Below are 20222 nucleotides of genomic sequence, written 5' to 3'. Positions count from 1 at the left end.
GCAGACTTCAATAAATTTTTGGTTCTTATAGAATGTTCCTCGCTGTAAATACACAACTGGGCCACTTTTGTCCCTGTCTGTTCATTTACTTAACAAAATAAGATTCACCACCAGTGTGGGTGATAATAGAGTTATTTCAAAAAAATTGCATTATCTCCTACTAGCAGTTCTAGCTTTGCTCAATCATTGCCCAAAACTAACCACAATTTTACTCATTAAACAAAGGGGAGGCAGAAGTCATTTCTAAAGTGCACTGCTTCATAAGTATATATGGTGAAGGACCACAGCGAAAACTTCCTCTCATAAAATCCTTCCAGCTTCAGTCTTATGATGTGACAAAGACTTACGCAGTAACTCCTGGGGAATCCTGTACAGTTTCAGAAATTAGCACAGAAATGGTCATTTGACATAGCTAAACCCAGCTCTGGTCACAGATTCCTGCACCCTAACTGTCTCACTGCACAGCAGCAATGCAAGGAACAGTTAAGTATGTGTCAAATAGTGAAATAAAATCCAATTCTTTTCTCTCAGCTATACTGTGATGACTTGTGGGTACAAACACCTTCAGGGTGCTTTAATTCATCTTTATAATGGAAGCAGAACATATTTCTTTCAACAAAGTGACTCAGAAATATGAATAATGCTGTAAAGTCAGACGGCCTTTTAATGGTACCTGAATTGGAGAGTGAGGAAGACTGATGTCAGTGAGGGAAAGAATAGAATCAAATATGGAATTTGGAATATTCTGTTCAAGGAAGAAAAAATTTATGATCTCTCTTGTACTTGCTTGTTCTGCACTTATCCTCAGCTACGAGGTTCAGTGCTGTAGTAGAAAAATAAAGACAGCAGCTATAGCACTGAAACCAGTGCTGTGTGTTGAGTAAATCGCAGCAGCACATTCCTATCCAAAAGATCTTGACTGATGAAGATAACTCCCATAGCGCTGTTTGTGGGAATAAGAACTATTATTGCAGCTAATATCCCTCGAGCTAAGTATTCCTTTTAACAGATGGCTTACACCCGCAAAAAATCTATCATTGTGTTTCATATGCTTCAATTTAGGATTCAGGCTATTTACCTATCATACTATGTAATTCTCACTCCCACATAAGGATATACCAACTAACTCAAGTCTATAGAGACTGGACACTGGTTGGTAATAGCCAAGTTTCAGATAGTATCTACCAGTGATACTGCTGGAGTTTAACAAAAGAACAGAGGGACAAGGAACAGGAGGAGGGTATTTAGCCCCTGAGCCTGTTCTGCCTTTCAATGAGATTTTAGCCAATCTTAGACCTAACTCTATTTTTGCATATCTCATAATACATGTAGTTATCAAAACACGAACTGAAACATGCAGTTCGGTGGTATAGACTACTGGTAAATATTTTATTCCATTCTAGTTAGACTTACCTTATTTGTGAATCCACCACTTGAAAGATTATCTGTAACCTGCAGCAAAATGTGAACATTTCAAACTTTCCTATTGATAGATTCCCCCGCCCCCCTCCATGTTTCACTAGTAGTCAGACTGATTGGTTAATGATCTACAGTGCCCTAGGGTACTGCAGACTGTTTGGATCAGATGTTGGATTACATGATCTGCTACTGGATTTGATCTTTCCATTTATTCAGATGTATTCATGCCATCAAAAGTCAAACCGAACCAGTAGGTTTTCTGTGTTATGGCTATGAGACGGGAGTTTGACGTGCCAGGGTTGATGCCAGGGCAAGGCAGGAGAGGGACCAGATGGACGAAATATAAGAAAAAGAAATTAAGCTACGAGGAAAAATGAAAGAAATCTGAATGAGAAATGCAAAAATAGTGAAATAAAAACAGTTAAATTTTGTGGGGGGGGGGGGAAGAGCAATTAGTAGGATATTGATTGAAAATTATTAAGTCATGAACACTAACTGTGATGGCCAGTTCCAATTTCACCTTCATAACCTGTACTTTGATTATACTTTACTGTTATTTTTTTCACTGATCTATTTATCTATACCTATAAAAAACTGTGAAGAAATTAATCTGAAATTAACCTCAAAGAAGAAACCCAGAAGTAAACATAACAGTTATAGAAACGCACATCCTTTTTTCTCATTACAGTATTTAAAGAAATTGAAAAAACCTGGCTGTGCTTTAATTTGAAGGAGAGCTAGAGCCCCCCACGATGTCAATATTGCTCTAGTGCTGGATAAAGCTACCAGTTAATGTACCAATGCATCAAGTTTCTAAGTGAAACGAATGTACAAATGTTAATTCTGTAACAAACCACTTTGAATAACCAGAACCCTCTCTGTGATAATTATGATAAATTGTTCCTTAATATGTTATACTATAGTAAGAAATCACAAGCTGAAAACTTTACAATGTACCATAACAGTGTTTTCTGTCCTTCATTAAACCATGAAGCAACTTGGATAACAATCAAGACCCAGTAAGTTCGGAAATGATTAGTTCTAACCAAACAAACTCGTATTAGATTCTGATAAGCCCTTGTGATGTTCCACCAGGCTACCCCATCAACCCAGCCTTGAATTAGATTTGTTGTTCTAGTTTTCACTGTGGATCGCAGCTGCTTTTATATTTCAGTACTCTTTGGTAATTAGCAACAGTCCAGGGGTAGCAGCAAAGTATAACAAAGTTAGTTTGTTGCAGGGTACCAACCACATATCACATATAATCATACAATGCAAACAGGAAATATAGAACAAAATGAGTCTGGCCATTAATAGCAGTGGGTGGCCATATTATAATGCAATCAAGGTCAGAATAATAACAAATCTATGCTTCTATTTAACTAACAAGCAAGTTGATTTAATCTGATTCCATCCCTACATTGCAGAGATTCCCATACAAGGTACGCAGGCTTCTGCTTGCTTGTGATGTATCCCCAATATACATTATTTGCCAATAGGCTGCAAGGCCCCTGTACCACACGCCCTCCAGGCTGGGTACTTGCTCACAGCCAGCTCTGTGGTTACACAGCTCTGTGGTTACGCAGAGCTTGTATAAGGCCATTTAAAAAAATGAATAAGAGTTGGCCATTCTGTCCCTGAAGCCTGCTGAAACATTCAATAAGATCATGGTTGATCCAACTTTCCTTAAATTCATTTTCCTGCCATAAGCCTTGAATCCCATACTGAATAAAAATCTACCTCTTTCAACTTTTCCTCACAAAGGCAATCCCACCTATCCAGGATCATCCTAATTAAATTTCTCTGAACTGACCCCAATAATAATATAGCTTTCTTTAGATCAGATATATTATCTACTGTACACAGTCGACTAGATGTGGCTTCACTAGTGCTTTGTACAGTTAAGATACACCTGCATTCACTTCCTTCCCTAAATCATTAATATCTTATTGTAAACAGCTGTGGTCCCAGCACTGATCCCTGTGGTGTTCCACTGGTTGCAGTTACCAACCTGAAAATGAACCCCTTACCCCTACTTGCTGCTTCCTGTTAGTTGGCCAATCAGCTATCCATGTTAATATATTGCCTCTAACACCAGAGAAATAAAGGACTGCAGATGTTGGAATCTAGATGAAAAACACAATGATGCTGGAGGAACTCAGCAGGCCAGGCAGCAACCGTGGAGAAAAGCAGGCGGTCAACGTTTTGGGTCAGGACCCTTCTTCAGGACTGAAGATAGGAAAAGGGGAAGCCCAGTATAGAGGAGGGAAAAGCAGAGCAGTGATAGGTGGACAAAAGAGGGGAGACGGGGTGGGCACATGATGGTGATAGGTAGATGCAGGTAAGAGATAGTGATAGGCAGATGCAGGTAAGAGATAGTGATAGGCAGGTGTGGGGGAGGAGGGGAGAGCAGATCCACCTGGCGATGGGTCAAAGCTAAGGAGAAAAAGGAAAAAAAAAGTACAAAAAAGAGATAGGCTAGGAAAGGGAAGAAGAGAAGAGGCATGGTGGGGGGGGGGGGGGGGGGGTGGTTTGTGGGGAAGGGGGTGGGGTTTACCTAAAGTGGGAGAATTCAATATTCATGCCATTAGGCTGCAAGGTTCCAAGATGGAAAATGAGGTGCTGTTCCTCCAGTTTGCGCTTGGAATTCTCCTGGCAGTGGTTGAGGCCGAGGACAGTCATATCAGTGATAGTGTGGGAGGGGGAATTGAAGTGACTGGCAACGGGGAGATGCAGGTCGCGGTTACGGACAGAGTGCAGGTGTTCTGCGAAATGGTCACCTCGCCTGTGTTTGGTCTGACCAATGTAGAGGAGGCCACACTTGGAGCACCGAATGCAGTAGGTGATATTAAGGGAGGTGCAGGTGAATCTCTGTCTCACCTGAAAGGACTGTTTGGGTCCCTGGATGGAGGTGATGGAGGTGGTGTAGGGGCAGGTGTTGCACCTATGGCGGGGGCAGTGGAAAGTTCCCAGGGTGGGAGCGGGATGGGTGCGGGTGGGGGAGGAGTGAACTAGGGAGTCATGGAGAGAGTGGTCCCTGCGAAAGGCAGAAAGGGGTGGGGAGGGGAAGATATGCTTGGTGGTGGGGTCCCGTTAGAGATGGTGGAAGTGACGGAGAATGATGTGTTGGATATGTAGGCTGGTGGGATGAAGTGTGAAGACAAGGGGGACCCTATCCCTGTTGGGTCTTGGGCGGGGGGGGTGGGGATGAGAGTGGAGGTGTGTGAATGACAGAGATACGGCATTCCAAATATTCTGCTATTCATCCTTAATTATTGAATCCACCATTTTTCCAATAATAGATGCTAAGCTAATTAGCCTTTAGTTACTTGCTTTTTGACCCCCCCACCCTTTTTGAATCAGGGTATCATACTGGCACTTTTCCAATCCTTCTGTGCTTCTCTACAATCTAAGGATTTTTGAAAGATTACAACCACTTCATTCACTATTTATATAGACACTTGTTTGAGGATCCTAGGATGAAAACCACCATGTCCTATGGATTTTTCTGTCTTTAATCCCATTATTTCCCTTATAATAACTTGCCAGTGTTGGTGATGGTATTTAATTCTTCTCTCAATTTTTTTTGGCATTAATGTTGTATCTTCCACTGTAAAGACTGATGCAAAACATATGTGCACATGACATCCAGTGATCATGTAAAGTGCTGAATAAATGTAAGTTCCTGCATTCATCCATTCAAGTTAGAGAGCATGTAAAATATAATTTTTAATTGGAATTAATTTACTAATTTACTTGCCTCATTTACTAAATTTCTATATTTTTCATTCTATGTTTTGTGTATTGCTAGCTGAATAATTTTGGAAGTTTTCTTTACAATGTGTAATAAATCACAAAAACATTATGTACATATAGATTTTGCTACACATAGGTCTGAAAGGAAACCTTCCTTTATTTATGCCACTTTTACATTCTTGTGAGTAATGTCATGTATTTTATGTGATGGGATATTGCTGCTTATGGAACCTGTGTACAAATTTACTGCTGTGTTTCTTACATGCTAACAATGATGCACTTCGAAATGCTTCATTAGCTGCCTGTAAAAGTCTCTCTTATTTCAGATCTTTACTATTTGGATTTACATACAGGAGGCAAAAAAATTGGTAAAAGGATTGTTCTTGGAGATTTGGATTAGTTCCATTCTCATTGTCAAACGTAGATGAAAAGGTATGCAGGAAGCCACATTGCATGGCAGCACAGACAAACATTGCAACCTGTCATAATTAATGCTACCTTATGACATTATAATATGAGAATAGTATTTGATATTATGTTTGAGAATTCACAGCATTACATTGACAAACCCAGTCAAAGTGTAGCAAAGATTCACTCAATTAATTCCTGAAATGAAGAAACATTGAGTGGAATGAGTCTGTATTCTCTGGAATGAGAGGTGATCTCTTGGAAACATAAATGATTCTGAAAGGATTTGACAGAGTAGATGCGTGGTGGATGTTTCACCTTTCATTTCAACCACTTAAGAGTGAGATGGGGAGGAATTTCTTCTGCTGTAAACCTTTGGAATTCTTTACCAGAAATGGCTGCGGATTTGTCACTGAATATATTTAAGGGTGAAACAGATATTCATTAGACTATGGGGGAATACAGAGATATGAGATCAGGAAGAAAATGAAGCTGAGGCTAAAGATCAGATCAGCCATCATCTTATTGAATAGCAGGAAGCTTCAAGGGCCCAAATGGCCTAATTCTGCTCTTATTTCTTATGTTCCCTTCTGAATAATGTTAGATTTCAACTTACATATGTGATCATAATGTTATGTAAAACACTACCAATAAATGTTTCCTGAAAATACAAAGGATTTCTGTTTAAATAGTGCCACTTCTGTCCATTAGACACTCCAATGCATTTTACATGCAATTATATGCTTCTGACGTGTAATTACTGTTAGAAGATAAGAAATCAAGCAGAGCAGTTGTGCTCAGCAAAGTTCCACAAAAGGAAACAAGAGAATGACCATACATGCTGTTTTCAGTGGTTGGTTAGGGGATAAGTATTGCCCAGAACACAGGGGAGAAAACTAAACAAATCATTCCAGAATGAGAAAGTAGTAAAACAAAAGGAAAATATCTTGAGGTTCCACTGCTGCCATTTGGCTTCAGGAAATGTAAGCACAAACCAGAAAAATATTGCAGAGACAATGCTATCATACTAATTTTCTCACCATTGTTGAAATTCTGCTGACAATGGAGCCTCGCGCAAATCCCTGCTATATGTATGTTAATTATCAAAATTAATTCCCTTGCCACCTTAATATCATTTATCACTGTGGTTTGACTGAAGAGATAGATGAAACAGTAGTTTATGTCATGAACATGCCATCATTGGGAAATGGGTACAAATCTAGCTCATGATGGCACTTAGCAGGTTCTCGTGTTTACTGAATCCTAAGCAGCTGTTCTGGAGACATTTCAATCCACTGAAAAGCTCTTCAATAGGAAAGACCACAGTGTGGTGTGGTAAATTAAAAGAAAAATGTTCATTTGTTACTGAAACATCCTATACAAAGAATATTAGCCCATAGGACACCAAAAAGGAAACAATCCCATTCATCAACAATAACATCCTTTGCCTTGATAAGCCTGAAGTTCTCAAAGTAAGTGAATGAGTAGCCCTTTAATCGCCATGACTTGTAAATTTCTATCAAGGATCAGGTATGATAGGTATGTCACCAGGTCCATCTGACCTGCTTCTGTATCACACACCAACAGACGTGAGACAGGTGGCTTCCAAAGAAATTGGAAACAAGTATTGTTGGTTGACTATCAAGGGCACATATAAACAAAAAATAGTTTTAAAGCTAATATACTGGATCCAAGGGAGCATATTGATATACAATACCGTTAAAAATGTTTGCAAATTTGGCCAGAACAATAACTTTTATGATAATTAATTTATAATGAATATTTCAATTTTCAGTGTATTTTTTACAATTGAAGTTAGTTGTGCAGTTTCTCATGAGTCAATGCCTTTAGAAATATGCAATCAAAGTATATATTTAAAAATACAATGTTGAATGTAAAATGTTTAAGTATTACTTTACAAGTTACAAGCATTACAGCTGAGTTTTATCAGTTTCAACTAAATCAAAAAACAAGGATCCAGCATTAAGATTTTGAACATAGATTCTGATTGTTTACAACAGCTTAAGTTGCTGAAGTTACTCATTATAATTTACTTACTTTGAATATCTCTTGTTTGATCCCAAGGAAGCTCTTAGGCACAAGGACAGTAAAGGAAGAGGAATGAGGGATAGGATGTCCCCTTATTGCTTTTGTATTGAATTATGCACTCCTTTTCCTCATGCTCTTTCCCCTCTCCATGTTTGGAATTGCTTCTGATATCCTCTCTAACTCTTGATTTGTTTCTCTGCCTTTAAATTTGCCTCTGAAATGCATAATTATGCAAAATATTTTGTATTTCCTTCAATTCAATCAACTATCAGACTTATTCAAATCACCAAGTATGGTATTAGCATTCAGACGTTTAAACCTATTACGTTTACAGCTATTTTAGTGGTTTAGTGAATGCCATACAGTTGCAATAGGCTTTTATATGCACAACCATTTCTTGACTACAATTTATTAGCAGTTCTAATTTACATTAATTAGAATAGCAAACAGGATATTGTTTGGAGTTCCAAAGGAACTCTAACATGAAAGACATTATCACAATAATTACAATTTGAATGTGAAGATCTAGTAGAATAACTAGCCTGAATTACAGTGTGTAATAAACATAAATACATGAAAATGTCAAAGTATTTTTATGTCATGATCTGTGCCGAGGAATAAATAAAACAAGAGAGCTCATTGGTCCCTCCAGTACATCCCTAAAGTTCCAAATGAACATAAAGTTACTTACGCACAGGAATCATTTTCCCCAACTCACAGTAGTTCCTTCCATTAAAACAAATTTACTTTAAAACCACTAAAGGTGAAAAGCAAAGCTGATTGCACAAAACTCCTCCAAAGCTGAAATAGCTAATAAACAAAGTAATGGTAGTTTGACTTTTTCCAAGTCGAGGGTCAATGGGAAAAAAAGAAAGACAGCAAAGGTCAAAAGGGATTCATGAAAGAATGATTTGGAGCGGCAGACCGTATGATGAGCTTTATGGTGCAGTAGTGAGGAAGAGGAAGAGTTTGCAGGACAAGATCTTCCAAAGGCAACTGGAGAAGAGAACAAACCATTCCAAGGAACGCTGACCATATTATAAAACAGAAAAAGAATGTGAGGGATTCTGATGGCAGGTTGATTAAAGTGGAATAGGACTCTCTCCGTAATGGATGCCTAAATTCACATCCAACACTGTTAGACTCAAACATATTTCATTTCTGATACTGCTAGACCTGTTGAATTTTCTCCTTTTCTTTCCGATTTCCAGCATCTGCATCATTTTTATTAGTATTCTACCTTAAAAAATTTTTCCTAGAGCTAATTTAAACATAAATGGTGATGAAAGGTCGCGGGATCGCTTTATCTCAAACGTCTGCTGCTCCCCAGTTCCCATATATAGTCCTGCCCCTTATTCCACCATATGTCGGGTACAGACTGATGTGTAGAATAAATAGGGAGTTTATCGGATTGCATGCTTGATGGGTTTACTTATTTGGAATTGCATAGATGATTGTAATTGACTTGGCAGCTGCTTATTATCAGCAGCAAGGAATTCGACGCTATTACGAGCGCATTCATCATGCGCCGTTTGTGGACCACACGAATAAATCACCTCGTTTAAAAAATTACAATTAAGTTCAATAAGAAACAAACAAATAGAACGGCAGTGACAGCTGCTACTCTGCGAAAACCGGCTGGTGAGATAACCTGTCTTATTGCAACGGGGGATCTACAATGTGGGGCTTCCGATACTATAAATCCACTAATCTCTCTAGTATTTCCAGCATTTATTTTTACTATAGATCCCTAATTAGAAATGATACGTCCTGGCAAAGATAAGTGAACCATTCGCAAGGCTTCCCCTGAATGTTTTTTTCCTCTATGTCCCGAGGATCTGTGCTCTGCTCTCTTGTTCAATCTCTGGTGCTTTCACTCAGAGAGAAACAGTTCCGTTCGAACTTCCGGAAGCTTCCTCTAAACCTATCACTAAATGTCAAAAGCCCTCCATAGATTTCGCACCCACTAATCTTTATCAGTTTCCTTCCTGACCTGAAAGTTCCGTCCTGACTTTACAAGGAAACTAATTAAATCCTTGGGTCCAGAACTGTTGGCATAGGCTGCGGCCAGTCTCTTGAGAGGTAAATTCCACGCTTCAGGAGCAGAACGTTTAAAATCAAATTGTTTTGAGACGAATTATTCTAGAGGTAACTGGGGTTCTGTATACAATCCACGATAACAACGCGATTACAGCACAGTTTATAAACTTGTCGAACTGTTCCCCCACCACCACCACCACCACCACCACCAACAACTAATAGAAGCAATACTAATGCTGAGAAGCAGAGGAGAGACCCGCTCTCGCTCCTGCCTCGCAATTTGTGCCCTCTTTCAGCACCAACCGAGGGATGCGCTCATTCCCAAAGAAATCTTTTTGCTTATCACGCCTCAGCTGGAGCGGAAGATAAGGAAATATCAATTAATTCAACAGTGAACTCGTGCGGAGCGACGCGCTGCTGAGATTTTTGGCTAAATGAATGAATGAACTCAAAACCCCAAGGAAGCGGGAACTGCCGTCTGTGACTCACTGTGGTCTGAACCGCACACGCGTCGGAAGTGGGTTTCGGGGGCAATAACAGGGGGGAGGTTATAGAATAAATTTCAATGACTGCGCTCCAACAGTTAGTGTGGCTTGGTGTGAATATGTTCTGTGCACTTATTGTAAAAGACGTTGATGAGGTTGCACTTGGAGTATTGTGTACAGTTTTGGTCACTCTGTTAAAGAAAAGACGTCAATAAGCTAGAAAGAGTGCAAATAAGATTTCCCAGAATGTCAGGACTGGAGGGCCAGAGTAATAAGGAAAGGTTGGGCAGGATGCGACTTTCGTCCTTGGAACGTAGGAGACTTGAGAGGTGATCTTATCGAGGTGTATAAAATCATTGGGGGGTGGGGGGTAGATAGGGTGAATGCACACAATCTTTTTCCCAGGGAAAGGGAACCAAAAACTGGAGGGCAGAGGTTTAAGACGAGAGGGGAAAGATTTAAAGGAACCTCGGGCAACTCCTTCACGCAGAGGGTGGTGCGTATAGGGAACAAGCTTCCAGAGAAAGAAGTTGAGACAAGTTCAATAACAACATTTAAAAGACGTACATGGAAAGGAAAGGTTGAGATGGATGTGGGCCCAAACGCGGGCAAATGGGACTAGCTTAATTGGGCACCTTGGTCGGCATTGGGGAGATGGGCTGAAGGGCCTGTTTCCGTGCAGTATTATTCTGTGAGGTGCGGGACGTTCGGACTTCAATAAGGTCCCGCGGTTAAATGAATGGAAAACTGCATGGAAAGGGTTGCAACTCACGGAAGAAGATGTACTCGGTGTAGCTGCTCCACATCTTGTCGTCCCTGTACTGGTTGATGAAGGTGGCAGTGCCCGTGGAGTTACAAGCCACCATGTGGAAGCCTGCTTCGGACAGTCGGTCGAACGCTTGCTCCAGGTAAGTGAACTTCAGGTAAAACCTGGACGTGTACTTCTCAGGGGGGCGGTCGGGGTCCCGGCTCTCGTTCAGGGTGTCCCCGAAGACCTCCTTGGCCAGGGCGATGCGTCCACACACCATGATCCTGGCCACCCTGCGGAACCTGGCGTCCGCCTGACTGTCCCGGACCAGGGTGTAGGAGCCTCGGTAGCCCAGGGTGATGAAGCCAACCTTCTTGTCCGCCCCGCCGGAGTACGGGACACCCTTGGCCACCAGCTCGCTGCCCTGCGAGTTCTCCTCCGCGTCGCTGTGTGCCGCCTCGTCCGCCACCGAGCCCTGCTTGACCGTGACCTTGGGGGCCAGCACTCTGATCAGCTCGCCCAACTGGAAGTGCTCAGCTTCCCTCAGCAACCTCTCCTTCTCTGGGAAGTGCTCGGGCAGCACCAGCTGCCTGTCCCTCAGATAATCCAGGATGTACCTGAAGAGGAAACCGTCCCGGTCCAGGAAATACCGGCCCCTGTTGTCCCTGGGAAGCACCTTGACGTTGCTGCTGGAGAAGAGGTTGGCCAGGAGGGAGTCGGACACGCTGACCAGGGTGTGATGCTTGGTCACATACACCTGTCCTCCCACGTTCAGTTCCACCACCTCGGGGAAGGAGGTGCCCGGCATCTCGCTGATGGGCAGGATGCTGTCGCGGACAGCCATGGCTCGGACACAACCCCTTTTTTAGGGTCCAGGACTGGGACGCTGGTCTGTGCGAGACCCTGTCTGGGTCCGGGACGAGGACACTGGGCTCAGCCCCGGGGCACCGCTCTGCGCATTGCTCACTTGCAACGCGGCGCGGCGGCACCAGCCCGAGGCGACGGCAGGGCGGCGGAGAGCAGGGGCATATGTGTGTTTGTGTGTGCTGGAGAGAGGCAGGCAGCCTCGCAGAGCGGCGCCGACCAACTCCCGGCAACACTATACAGGAGTCTGGGGAAAGCACCCTGACGTCACGCCGACTGCGAGCAGCGCCCCTCTCCGAGAATGGACTCCCAAGTCCACACAGCCTCTCCTGGCAGGCGGGTCGGGTCCGCAGACCTGCAACCAGGCGCGGGCTCTCCCGCACCTTTTAAGTTTGCGGATATTTTTAAAACAACTTTGCAAAGTTATGCTTTGTCGCCCAAGCTCTGCTTAGAAACCCCGACGTGACTGCGCCCAACTTTAAAATTCCATGATCGCTCCTACTGTAGCCACTGACCAACATGAAAGGGAGTTGGTTTTTACTGCAGATTGGAATAGAGCGCATTTTGTGCAGAACTGTACACATTTTACTGCATTGAATGTCATATTTAGTTGTCCCTGTTGAGATTTAATAGAAAACTTTCTATTATTAGACACTATTATTTTGTATTGGTTGTTTTTTTAAGATTGAAGCTTTGTGGATATTATTGTGGGTTTAAACTTTGTGAATAGCATTGTTTCACTAAGTCAAATGAAACGGGGAAAGCTTCCTGGGAGAAAAAGTGTTTTACGTGGCTTAATAGAGATCCCAGAGTGAGAATACCAAGAGATTGGCAAAAATACCCGCTTGAATGGAAATTGATTTATGAGTGTAAATTCGGGTCTGGGTCACAACAGCACATAAATGTGTTAGGTACAAAACCATTAAATATGTTATTGCTTGTTCAGTTTCAATATTGTAGCAATGCATGCCATTAGATTATCCACGGCTTAAGACATATTCCAAAACAGCAACATAGCTGTTTTGATTTGTGTAAAACCTTCAAATTTCAGACTTAAAGGCAACGTGTATGTGTTTATATGTATGGATAGGGAAATTCACTGATGCAACCTAAATTGTTCAATAGATTTTAAACCCAAATAATGTACATAAGTGCATTTATCGATGTCCAAAATAAATTACCTGCTTAAAATGTTAACTTGCAAATATTTGAGAAATAATGAAATTGAAGACATGATGTGGGTCAATTAGCGTAATCGGTTGGAGTCATTGCAATTCAGAAGTAATTCACCAAGGAGTCGTATAAACCAAGTATTCCAATTAACATGCCGTGAGAGGGTTAGCCTTTGGGTTTATGGCTTTTGGTTATGCACTGTTTCAGTCAGGGTGTCTGTGGATAAATGCAAAGCCGATTCCACAGGAAAGCAAAAACAGTCGGCAGCTCACCCAAGGCTGCACTGGAGCGCTTCTTAGCGTCCGATTTTAGAACGGCACCAGCCTAGAACTAACTAATTACAGATTATGGGATACGGAAAATCGAAAAGTGGGAATGGGAGAAACAATATAGTACTTCCCGTAGGAAACACAACCATGCACGCTAAATCTTTTGAGGCACAACTTGTTTAAGTATAATATACGGAAAGCGTCTCTCATTTTTGATCTGTAGGAGCGACGCAGGAATCATGTTTAATCAATGCTTTGTTTTACTTTGCACTCTGATTAGCTAAAACTGAATTCATTCGGTTCGATTTTACTTAAGATGTTATGATAAAGCAAATATTACAACATGAAATAAAAATAAAACTAATAAAAACAAAAAAAGAAACAGAAAATGCTGGGAAAACAAACTGCTGGAGGTACATAGAGGGTCGAGCAGCATCTGTGAGAACAACGGAATCGTCGACGTTTGGGGTCAAAACCCTGCGTCAGGACCATGGGTGAGAGGGCCAGTGATAAGAGAAGGGGAGCGGTGAGGCAGGAGCCCGAGGTGATTGGTGGACTGAGGAGGGGTGTAAGATGACAGACAGGTTGCACAAGGTAGGGAGGGGGAGGGGGAGGGGGGAGGTGGAGGGGTGGAGTTGGGAGAGAGTGATAGGGGAATGATAGATGGAGGCAGACAACAAGCACCATTGGTGGGCGGTGAATGGCAGATGGAACCAGAACCAGATGGGGGAGAGGGAATCCTGTGGGTGAGCTGTGTGTGTCCTGGGTGGATGGAACCAGGAAGGAAAGGGGACGAAGATCGGTGATGGGGGAGGGGCTGCGGAGGGGGATGGGGGAGGGGCTGCGGAGGGGGGTGGGGGGGGGCTGCGGAGGGCGGTGGGTGGGGGCTTGAGGGAAAGGAGATAAACTCAGGTCAGGCAGCATCTGGGGAAAGAGAAGCATTGACTGTTTCCCTTTCCACAGTCTGACCTGGGTTTTTCTCGCATTTTCTGATTTTTTTAAAGAAACTACAGAAAACATTCAACAATTCAAGCAGCCTCTGTAGAGAGAGAAAAAACAGGTTTCACGTTTTCACTTCCATCAAACCATTACTGCATTAAATGGCATTTTATAATCAGTAATAATAGTTTTCCAAATTTATTTAAACTCACAAAAACTTTAACCTCACGATCCATCTTGTTGTGACCTTGCACCTTATTGCACTGCACTTTCTCTGTAGCTGTGACACTTTGCTCTGTACTGTTATTGGTTTTACCAGTACTATTTCAATGCACTCTGTACTAACTCAGTACTATTTCAATGCACTCTGTACTAACTCAATGTAACTGCACTGTGTAATGAATTGACCTGTACGATCAGTTTGTAAGACAAGTTTTTCACTGTACCTCAGTACAAGTGACAATAATAAACCAATACCAATAAAATATAACCATGATAGATATCAATTTTAAGGTTTCACTAACTTTTGAGAAAGACTTGGCTCAGAAATATGTAAGCTTCTTGGTCTCAAAGAAGAAAGAATACCTTCCTTCATCGTTCAAATAAAACAAAACTGTAATATATGCAATTCATTTTTTATCCATGAATGCACGCTTCTGCGGTTGCCATGGATTCTAGTCATTTGACTGATAATAAAGGAAATAATATTTAAAACGGTTCAGAGAAAAAAACACGATGTTTCCTCTGTAACTAGAAAAGTAAATCACAAAACAGAAAAAAATGTAGAACAGCAAAAGGAATTACAGGAGACAAATCACGTGTTCCCTTATTACCTTAAGATTTCTAAAAACAAGTTTAACAACAGTATAATAGCAAGGAATTATAAATGCTTCACAATTATTAATTAAATGAATAAAAATTTCACCATTCTTTCCCTGCCCTCTCTTCTTCAAGTTCCAAGTGTTTGCAGGAATATTACCCCACAGAGCCCAGTGTTTCATGTCAGTAGCCTTAGTCAGCATCAGCAGACAAATCAACCAAGATATAATCATGGAGAAGTATCATCCAACCTCTACCCATGAACACATCCAGCAGGACTGTCAGAATTGTTCTAGTATTAAGATATACAGTATGCATTGATATAACAGCTTTCACAATGCCCAGAATGCCTGGAAGCCAACAGAGCATTTTTAAATGCCAGTTGCTTTGGTAAACAGGTACCCTTGCTGATTTTCACCCTTTGAGACAGTAGTTCTGATTATATTGTTCCTAACACTGAAACAGCCTGGTTCTGTTGAGTTCTGTGGCACAGTGAATTTATTCAGGGAAAAGGTGAGCTATTAGACAATATTAGTTAACAGTCTGTGCACAACTGAAAATGAGTTATCAAAGAACCACACAAATAATATTAAACACATTTATTTTATATTCAAAGATAAGTGATGAATTTATTCAGATTTATCTTGTCTTTAGTTGCCTTTTAATTTTTGTTTCACCGACTGGCTCTGTTTTCTGAAGACCTGAAATAGTGGCTTTATATGAAACACTATACAGTGGATTGCTTTTGTCACATTTAGTAGATTCAACGTATTTCATCATCTGAGTATTTTGAAAAGGCAGCAATAACTGAACTGCAATATTTATAAGGATGCTTCAAACTTAAAAATCCATTGTCTTTTCCTAAAGGATCTGAATATTGTTAAATCTGAAGTTGTCTGCATATCATGAAATGACACAGTATATTAAAATCAAGTAATACATTTACCTGTTGTATGCTTTTATAAATATGTGTAATATTATGTTAATTAGATACAGCAAATTAAATATTTTCACTTCCCCACACATTTAAAAAGCATTTTCCTACAAACATGGAAAGCTTGAGCTTATCAATGTGCTCATTTGAACACCATCAATGTTCAATTAATATTCCATTTGCATTGCATCTGCTACTGTTAAGTTTCCAGCAGTTATGGATTTTCCATTAACTCAGTGCAAATCTATGTAGCTGCGACAAACATTTACATAAAGATGGTGAAATGATCTGCTCTTGTGTTGAATTTAAAATTGCCTGTGTGTTTTTATTCTCCTTTGGTCAGACATTACTATTAGTTTCCATATCACACAATAACAAATACTTCATTATACTACAATATGAATTTTAAAAATGCATTTGCCATGACATCTATATCAGAATGATTCATGCTAATAGCCAATCATATGATATCTAGAACAATCTCTTGGGTGCTGGACAGAGTTTGAAGAGAGTGTCCCTACTCCCTGCCACTTCTTAGCCTATCTCAAGCCTGAGAGCTCCTTTCTCAAGCAATCTTGTTATAGTAAATCTGGTCAAGTTGCAACTCAAAAGTATCTTTGAAGCTTAAAGTCTCTCTTACCCTGTCATATATGCATGGCTTTGCTTTCTCACAAGTTATAAAAAGTGAATCAAGCAAATTAAATAAAGTTAGTCAGTGACTTCTGATAAATCTGTTTAAATCAGGTTTTGCTTTCTTTAAAATCTATTAATTGCATTTTGTTAAATGAAAATAACCAATCAATCATGGAATTTGTTAACCCATATTTTTACAAGTGACTTTATTGTATCTGAAATATTTCCCACTACCAGTTTATCACTCTCTCTATTTTAAACATGAATGTTATATTTGCAATCTTTTCTGTTTTCTAATACTGTTCTAAGTAGGACTTGAAGGATACTTAGACCAACAAACTCAGGTGCATTCCTTCTGAAACCATGTTCTCTTCCACTCTGAGCGTTGTGAGCCTTTACAACATTGACATCTTTTTCCAAAGATGTAAGGGTTAGGAAGTTGTGGGCATGCTATGTTGGCGCCAGAAGCGTGGCGACACTTGCGGGCTGCCCCCTGAACACTCTACGCAAAAGATGCATTTCACTGTGTGTTTTGACGTACATGTGACTAATAAAGATCTTATCTTATCTTATCTATAAATTACAGCCCTGAAGGAGGACATGCTATCCATTTGTTCTATTCTAGTACAAGACCTTTAACTGGAATAATTTAATCTAATTCTAATTCCCTGCCCTTTCCCATGTCCATTTATAATCTACCATTTTGAATTATCCAATTTTCTTTCGCTAAATGTTGTAAAATGTTCCATAATTTAATAAACATTTGTATATAAAAATAACATGGAGCTTCCTTCTGATTTTTTAAATGATAATCCATTATAAGAATATGTGAACATAAGAAATAGAAGTAGGAATAACCCATATTGTCCCTTGTGTCTGCTCTGCCATCCAGTGAGACCTTGGATGACTCTTTTACCTCAGTGCCACTCTCATGCACAAACCCCACATCCATTGATTTCTGTAACATTCAAAAACGTATCAATTTCTATCTTAAATATACTTAGCCTTAAATATGCTTAGCCTTAAATAAGCCTTAAATATCTGCGTGAAGAAACATTTACTCATATCTTTCCTGAATGATCAATGATCAACCCCTTATTTTGAGATGGTGTGTCCACTGGTTCTAGACCTTCCACCTGGGGAAACATCATTTTTGCGTCTATCTTGCCAAGTTCCATAAGAATTTAATATGTTTCATTGAGATTAGTCTCATTCTTCTAAACTGATACGGTGGAGGAAATGGTCCCCCCCTCCTTTCCTAGATACTTGCTTGCACCACCACCCCTCCCCCCACTTTCATAAATGCTCACTAGGATCAGGGATTTTTAATGAAATAGAAACTCTATTATATATATATAATATATATATATATTAGTCTCATGTAAATCAAAACACACAGTGAAATGCATCTTTGCATAGAGTGTTATGGGGGCAGTCCGCAAGTGTCGCCACGCTTCTGGCGCCAACATAGCCCGCAACTTCCTAACCTGTACGTCTTTGGAATGTGGGAGGAAACAGGAGCACCTGGAGGAAACCCACACAGACGCACGGAGAACGTACAAACTCCTTACAGACAGTGGCTGGAATTGAACCCAGATTGCTGGCGCTGCAACAGCATTATGCTAACTTCTACACTGGCATTACCTTGCCAACGTGAACATGGATGTATGGTCCATTGGAATTCCTGTCACATGACAGTATGGACTATTGATGATCAGTGTGTGAAGGGACAATAGGCCAAGTATAACAGAGAAACACACTACTGGTTCAATTCCACTCCAAAGTAAACATCTGCTATCAAGCAATATTTGTGAATTGAACATGCAATGTTATACCATCCATCGCAACCATGGTTCTAAGACAAAGTGCTGCATAAATGTGAGATGGTTTGAATTTAATTCAGATCAATATATCCTAATTGGATTCACTTACTAATGTAACAGGAATTTCTTCCTTCCTGCTGCATTTGAAATGGTCAAGGTAAGCCAGCAAGCCAACTGATAGTCTAAAGATAACCGCAGTATTGACATGATTAAGTAGAATGTGATCTGATATGGCGAGTTAATTAATGGCCAGCTCAGTTCATTGTAAAGCATCTGTCTGAGCAGGAATGGCACCATTGAAGTTACTGCCTACTGTACAAGCTGCCAGCATCATGACAATGTAACAAGGTGTTAAATGTATTCAGTCAGATCAGATTAAAATCTAGGAGGTAACTTTTATCTTCAGTGGGAGCATAAAACCTTCAGTGACTTCAGAAGAAAGAAACAATGAACTGAGTAAACAACCTGGACAAGTCCATTAGCTTTCTGTCTCCTCTAAAGCTGAAAAATACTCAATAAATAACATGTCAATATAACAAACTAAGTAAAAATACATGCAGTGCTTTATATTACATTTTTCTGTTCTCCCTTAGATAAGTCCGTTCAATTTCATGTATAACTAAGTTTTCAATTGTTAAGCTTTCCTCTTCTGGTAGGAAGGATTATCACAAGTAATTGGACCGAAGAATAAAGCTACCATATTCTAAAGATGAGCCCAAGATATGATATACAAGAAAATCAGACAAAATTATTTTGTAATTGGCCAAAATGTCTGGTTTTTAATTCAGTTCCTGGTAAAACAATAATCTTGTTTACTGCTAACAATGAGGTTTCAGTCATCTGATAAAACATAACACAAAACAGCCCACCTTACATGATTCAACCATCTCCATGTTGAAGGCAAGGAACAGGCATCAAGGGAAGGAATTTTGAAGAAAAATATCTCTTTGATATGCTTTTTAAGGTGAAGGGATGGAATTTTTTTTCCTGCTTTGCATTCACTTTCAGCATCCACCTTTTCAAGACCAGATACGGCATAGGTCACCTGTATAGCTCTCAATAACAGTTGTTTTTTCTCAGCCTGCCATATAAAGGATGGTGAGGAAGGGCCCAATTCTAGATGTCAGAATCAACCCCATAGACATTAGAAGATGGTAGAGTAGTTGTAAAATTTCCCTACTTTGTTCTTGAGGGTTAGGATCTACAGGTGACTGTTACCTCGATAAAGGCCTGTCCAATCAGAAATCTTCAATAAGACTCTCTTTGGGTTCTGTCTCCTACCACTGCCTATCAATGAGATATAGGATGAGAAAGTAAATCTGGAAAAAAACAGATAATTGTAGAATAATGCTTCATGAAGTTTAGGTTGCCTCGATCAGAACATTTTGGACAAGCAGGAATTTATTGAAAGGTGGTCAGTGAAGAACAATTAAATCACTTGCAAAGACAGTATTCTGGTCTTGATGTTGGAGAGGATGCAGGATCTAAAGCGCAGCACTGGAGCATTTCCCTTGGTCTTGTTAAACCTGAATAAGAAACCAGAGCAGGGCTGTAGGCAGAGGCCCTAAAAATCTGAGAGGCTGCCTGGTTTTCTCATCATTTGCAAGAGACCACGAAAACCTCAAGTAAATTAGTCAAAACTTTGTTCAAGGTTTCAGCCATTTACTTGGTAAAATCCAGTTGTGTATCCCCAGGATTACAGCAAGAGATTGAGAGAACACCATGGAATTTCAGACCAATAACAAGGTTTACTCTTATCACTGCAAACTGAGTAGTCAGTTTTTCTAATGCTTAGCCGAAGGCCCTTCTATTCTGACAACAAGGAAAGGGTCATGGAGAGCAAATTGTGGTGACATCACTGAG

General features: G+C 40.4%; 1 protein-coding gene across 4 annotated transcripts in view; it reads right to left on the bottom strand.

Moving 5' to 3' along the window:
* LOC127583750 (BTB/POZ domain-containing protein KCTD8-like) overlaps nucleotides 1-12421 on the bottom strand; it is a 274849-nt gene extending 262428 nt beyond the window's left edge. For 2 of the 4 annotated variants that reach the window (XM_052040075.1, XM_052040084.1), the window contains exon 1: nucleotides 10930-12419. In XM_052040075.1, the coding sequence (XP_051896035.1) occupies nucleotides 10930-11749 (820 nt within the window). In that variant the 5' untranslated portion in view covers nucleotides 11750-12419. Of the gene's footprint in view, nucleotides 1-10929 lie in introns of all 4 variants that reach the window. The other 2 variants (XM_052040067.1, XM_052040057.1) reach the window with 2 other exon arrangements.
* Nucleotides 12422-20222: the final 7801 nt, after the last annotated feature.

This window comes from Pristis pectinata, chromosome 2 (genome assembly GCF_009764475.1).
Source record: "Pristis pectinata isolate sPriPec2 chromosome 2, sPriPec2.1.pri, whole genome shotgun sequence".
Classification (NCBI taxonomy): Eukaryota; Metazoa; Chordata; class Chondrichthyes; order Rhinopristiformes; family Pristidae; genus Pristis; species Pristis pectinata.
Note: the sequence above shows the minus strand (reverse complement) of the source record. Positions and strands in the feature narration are given on the sequence as shown.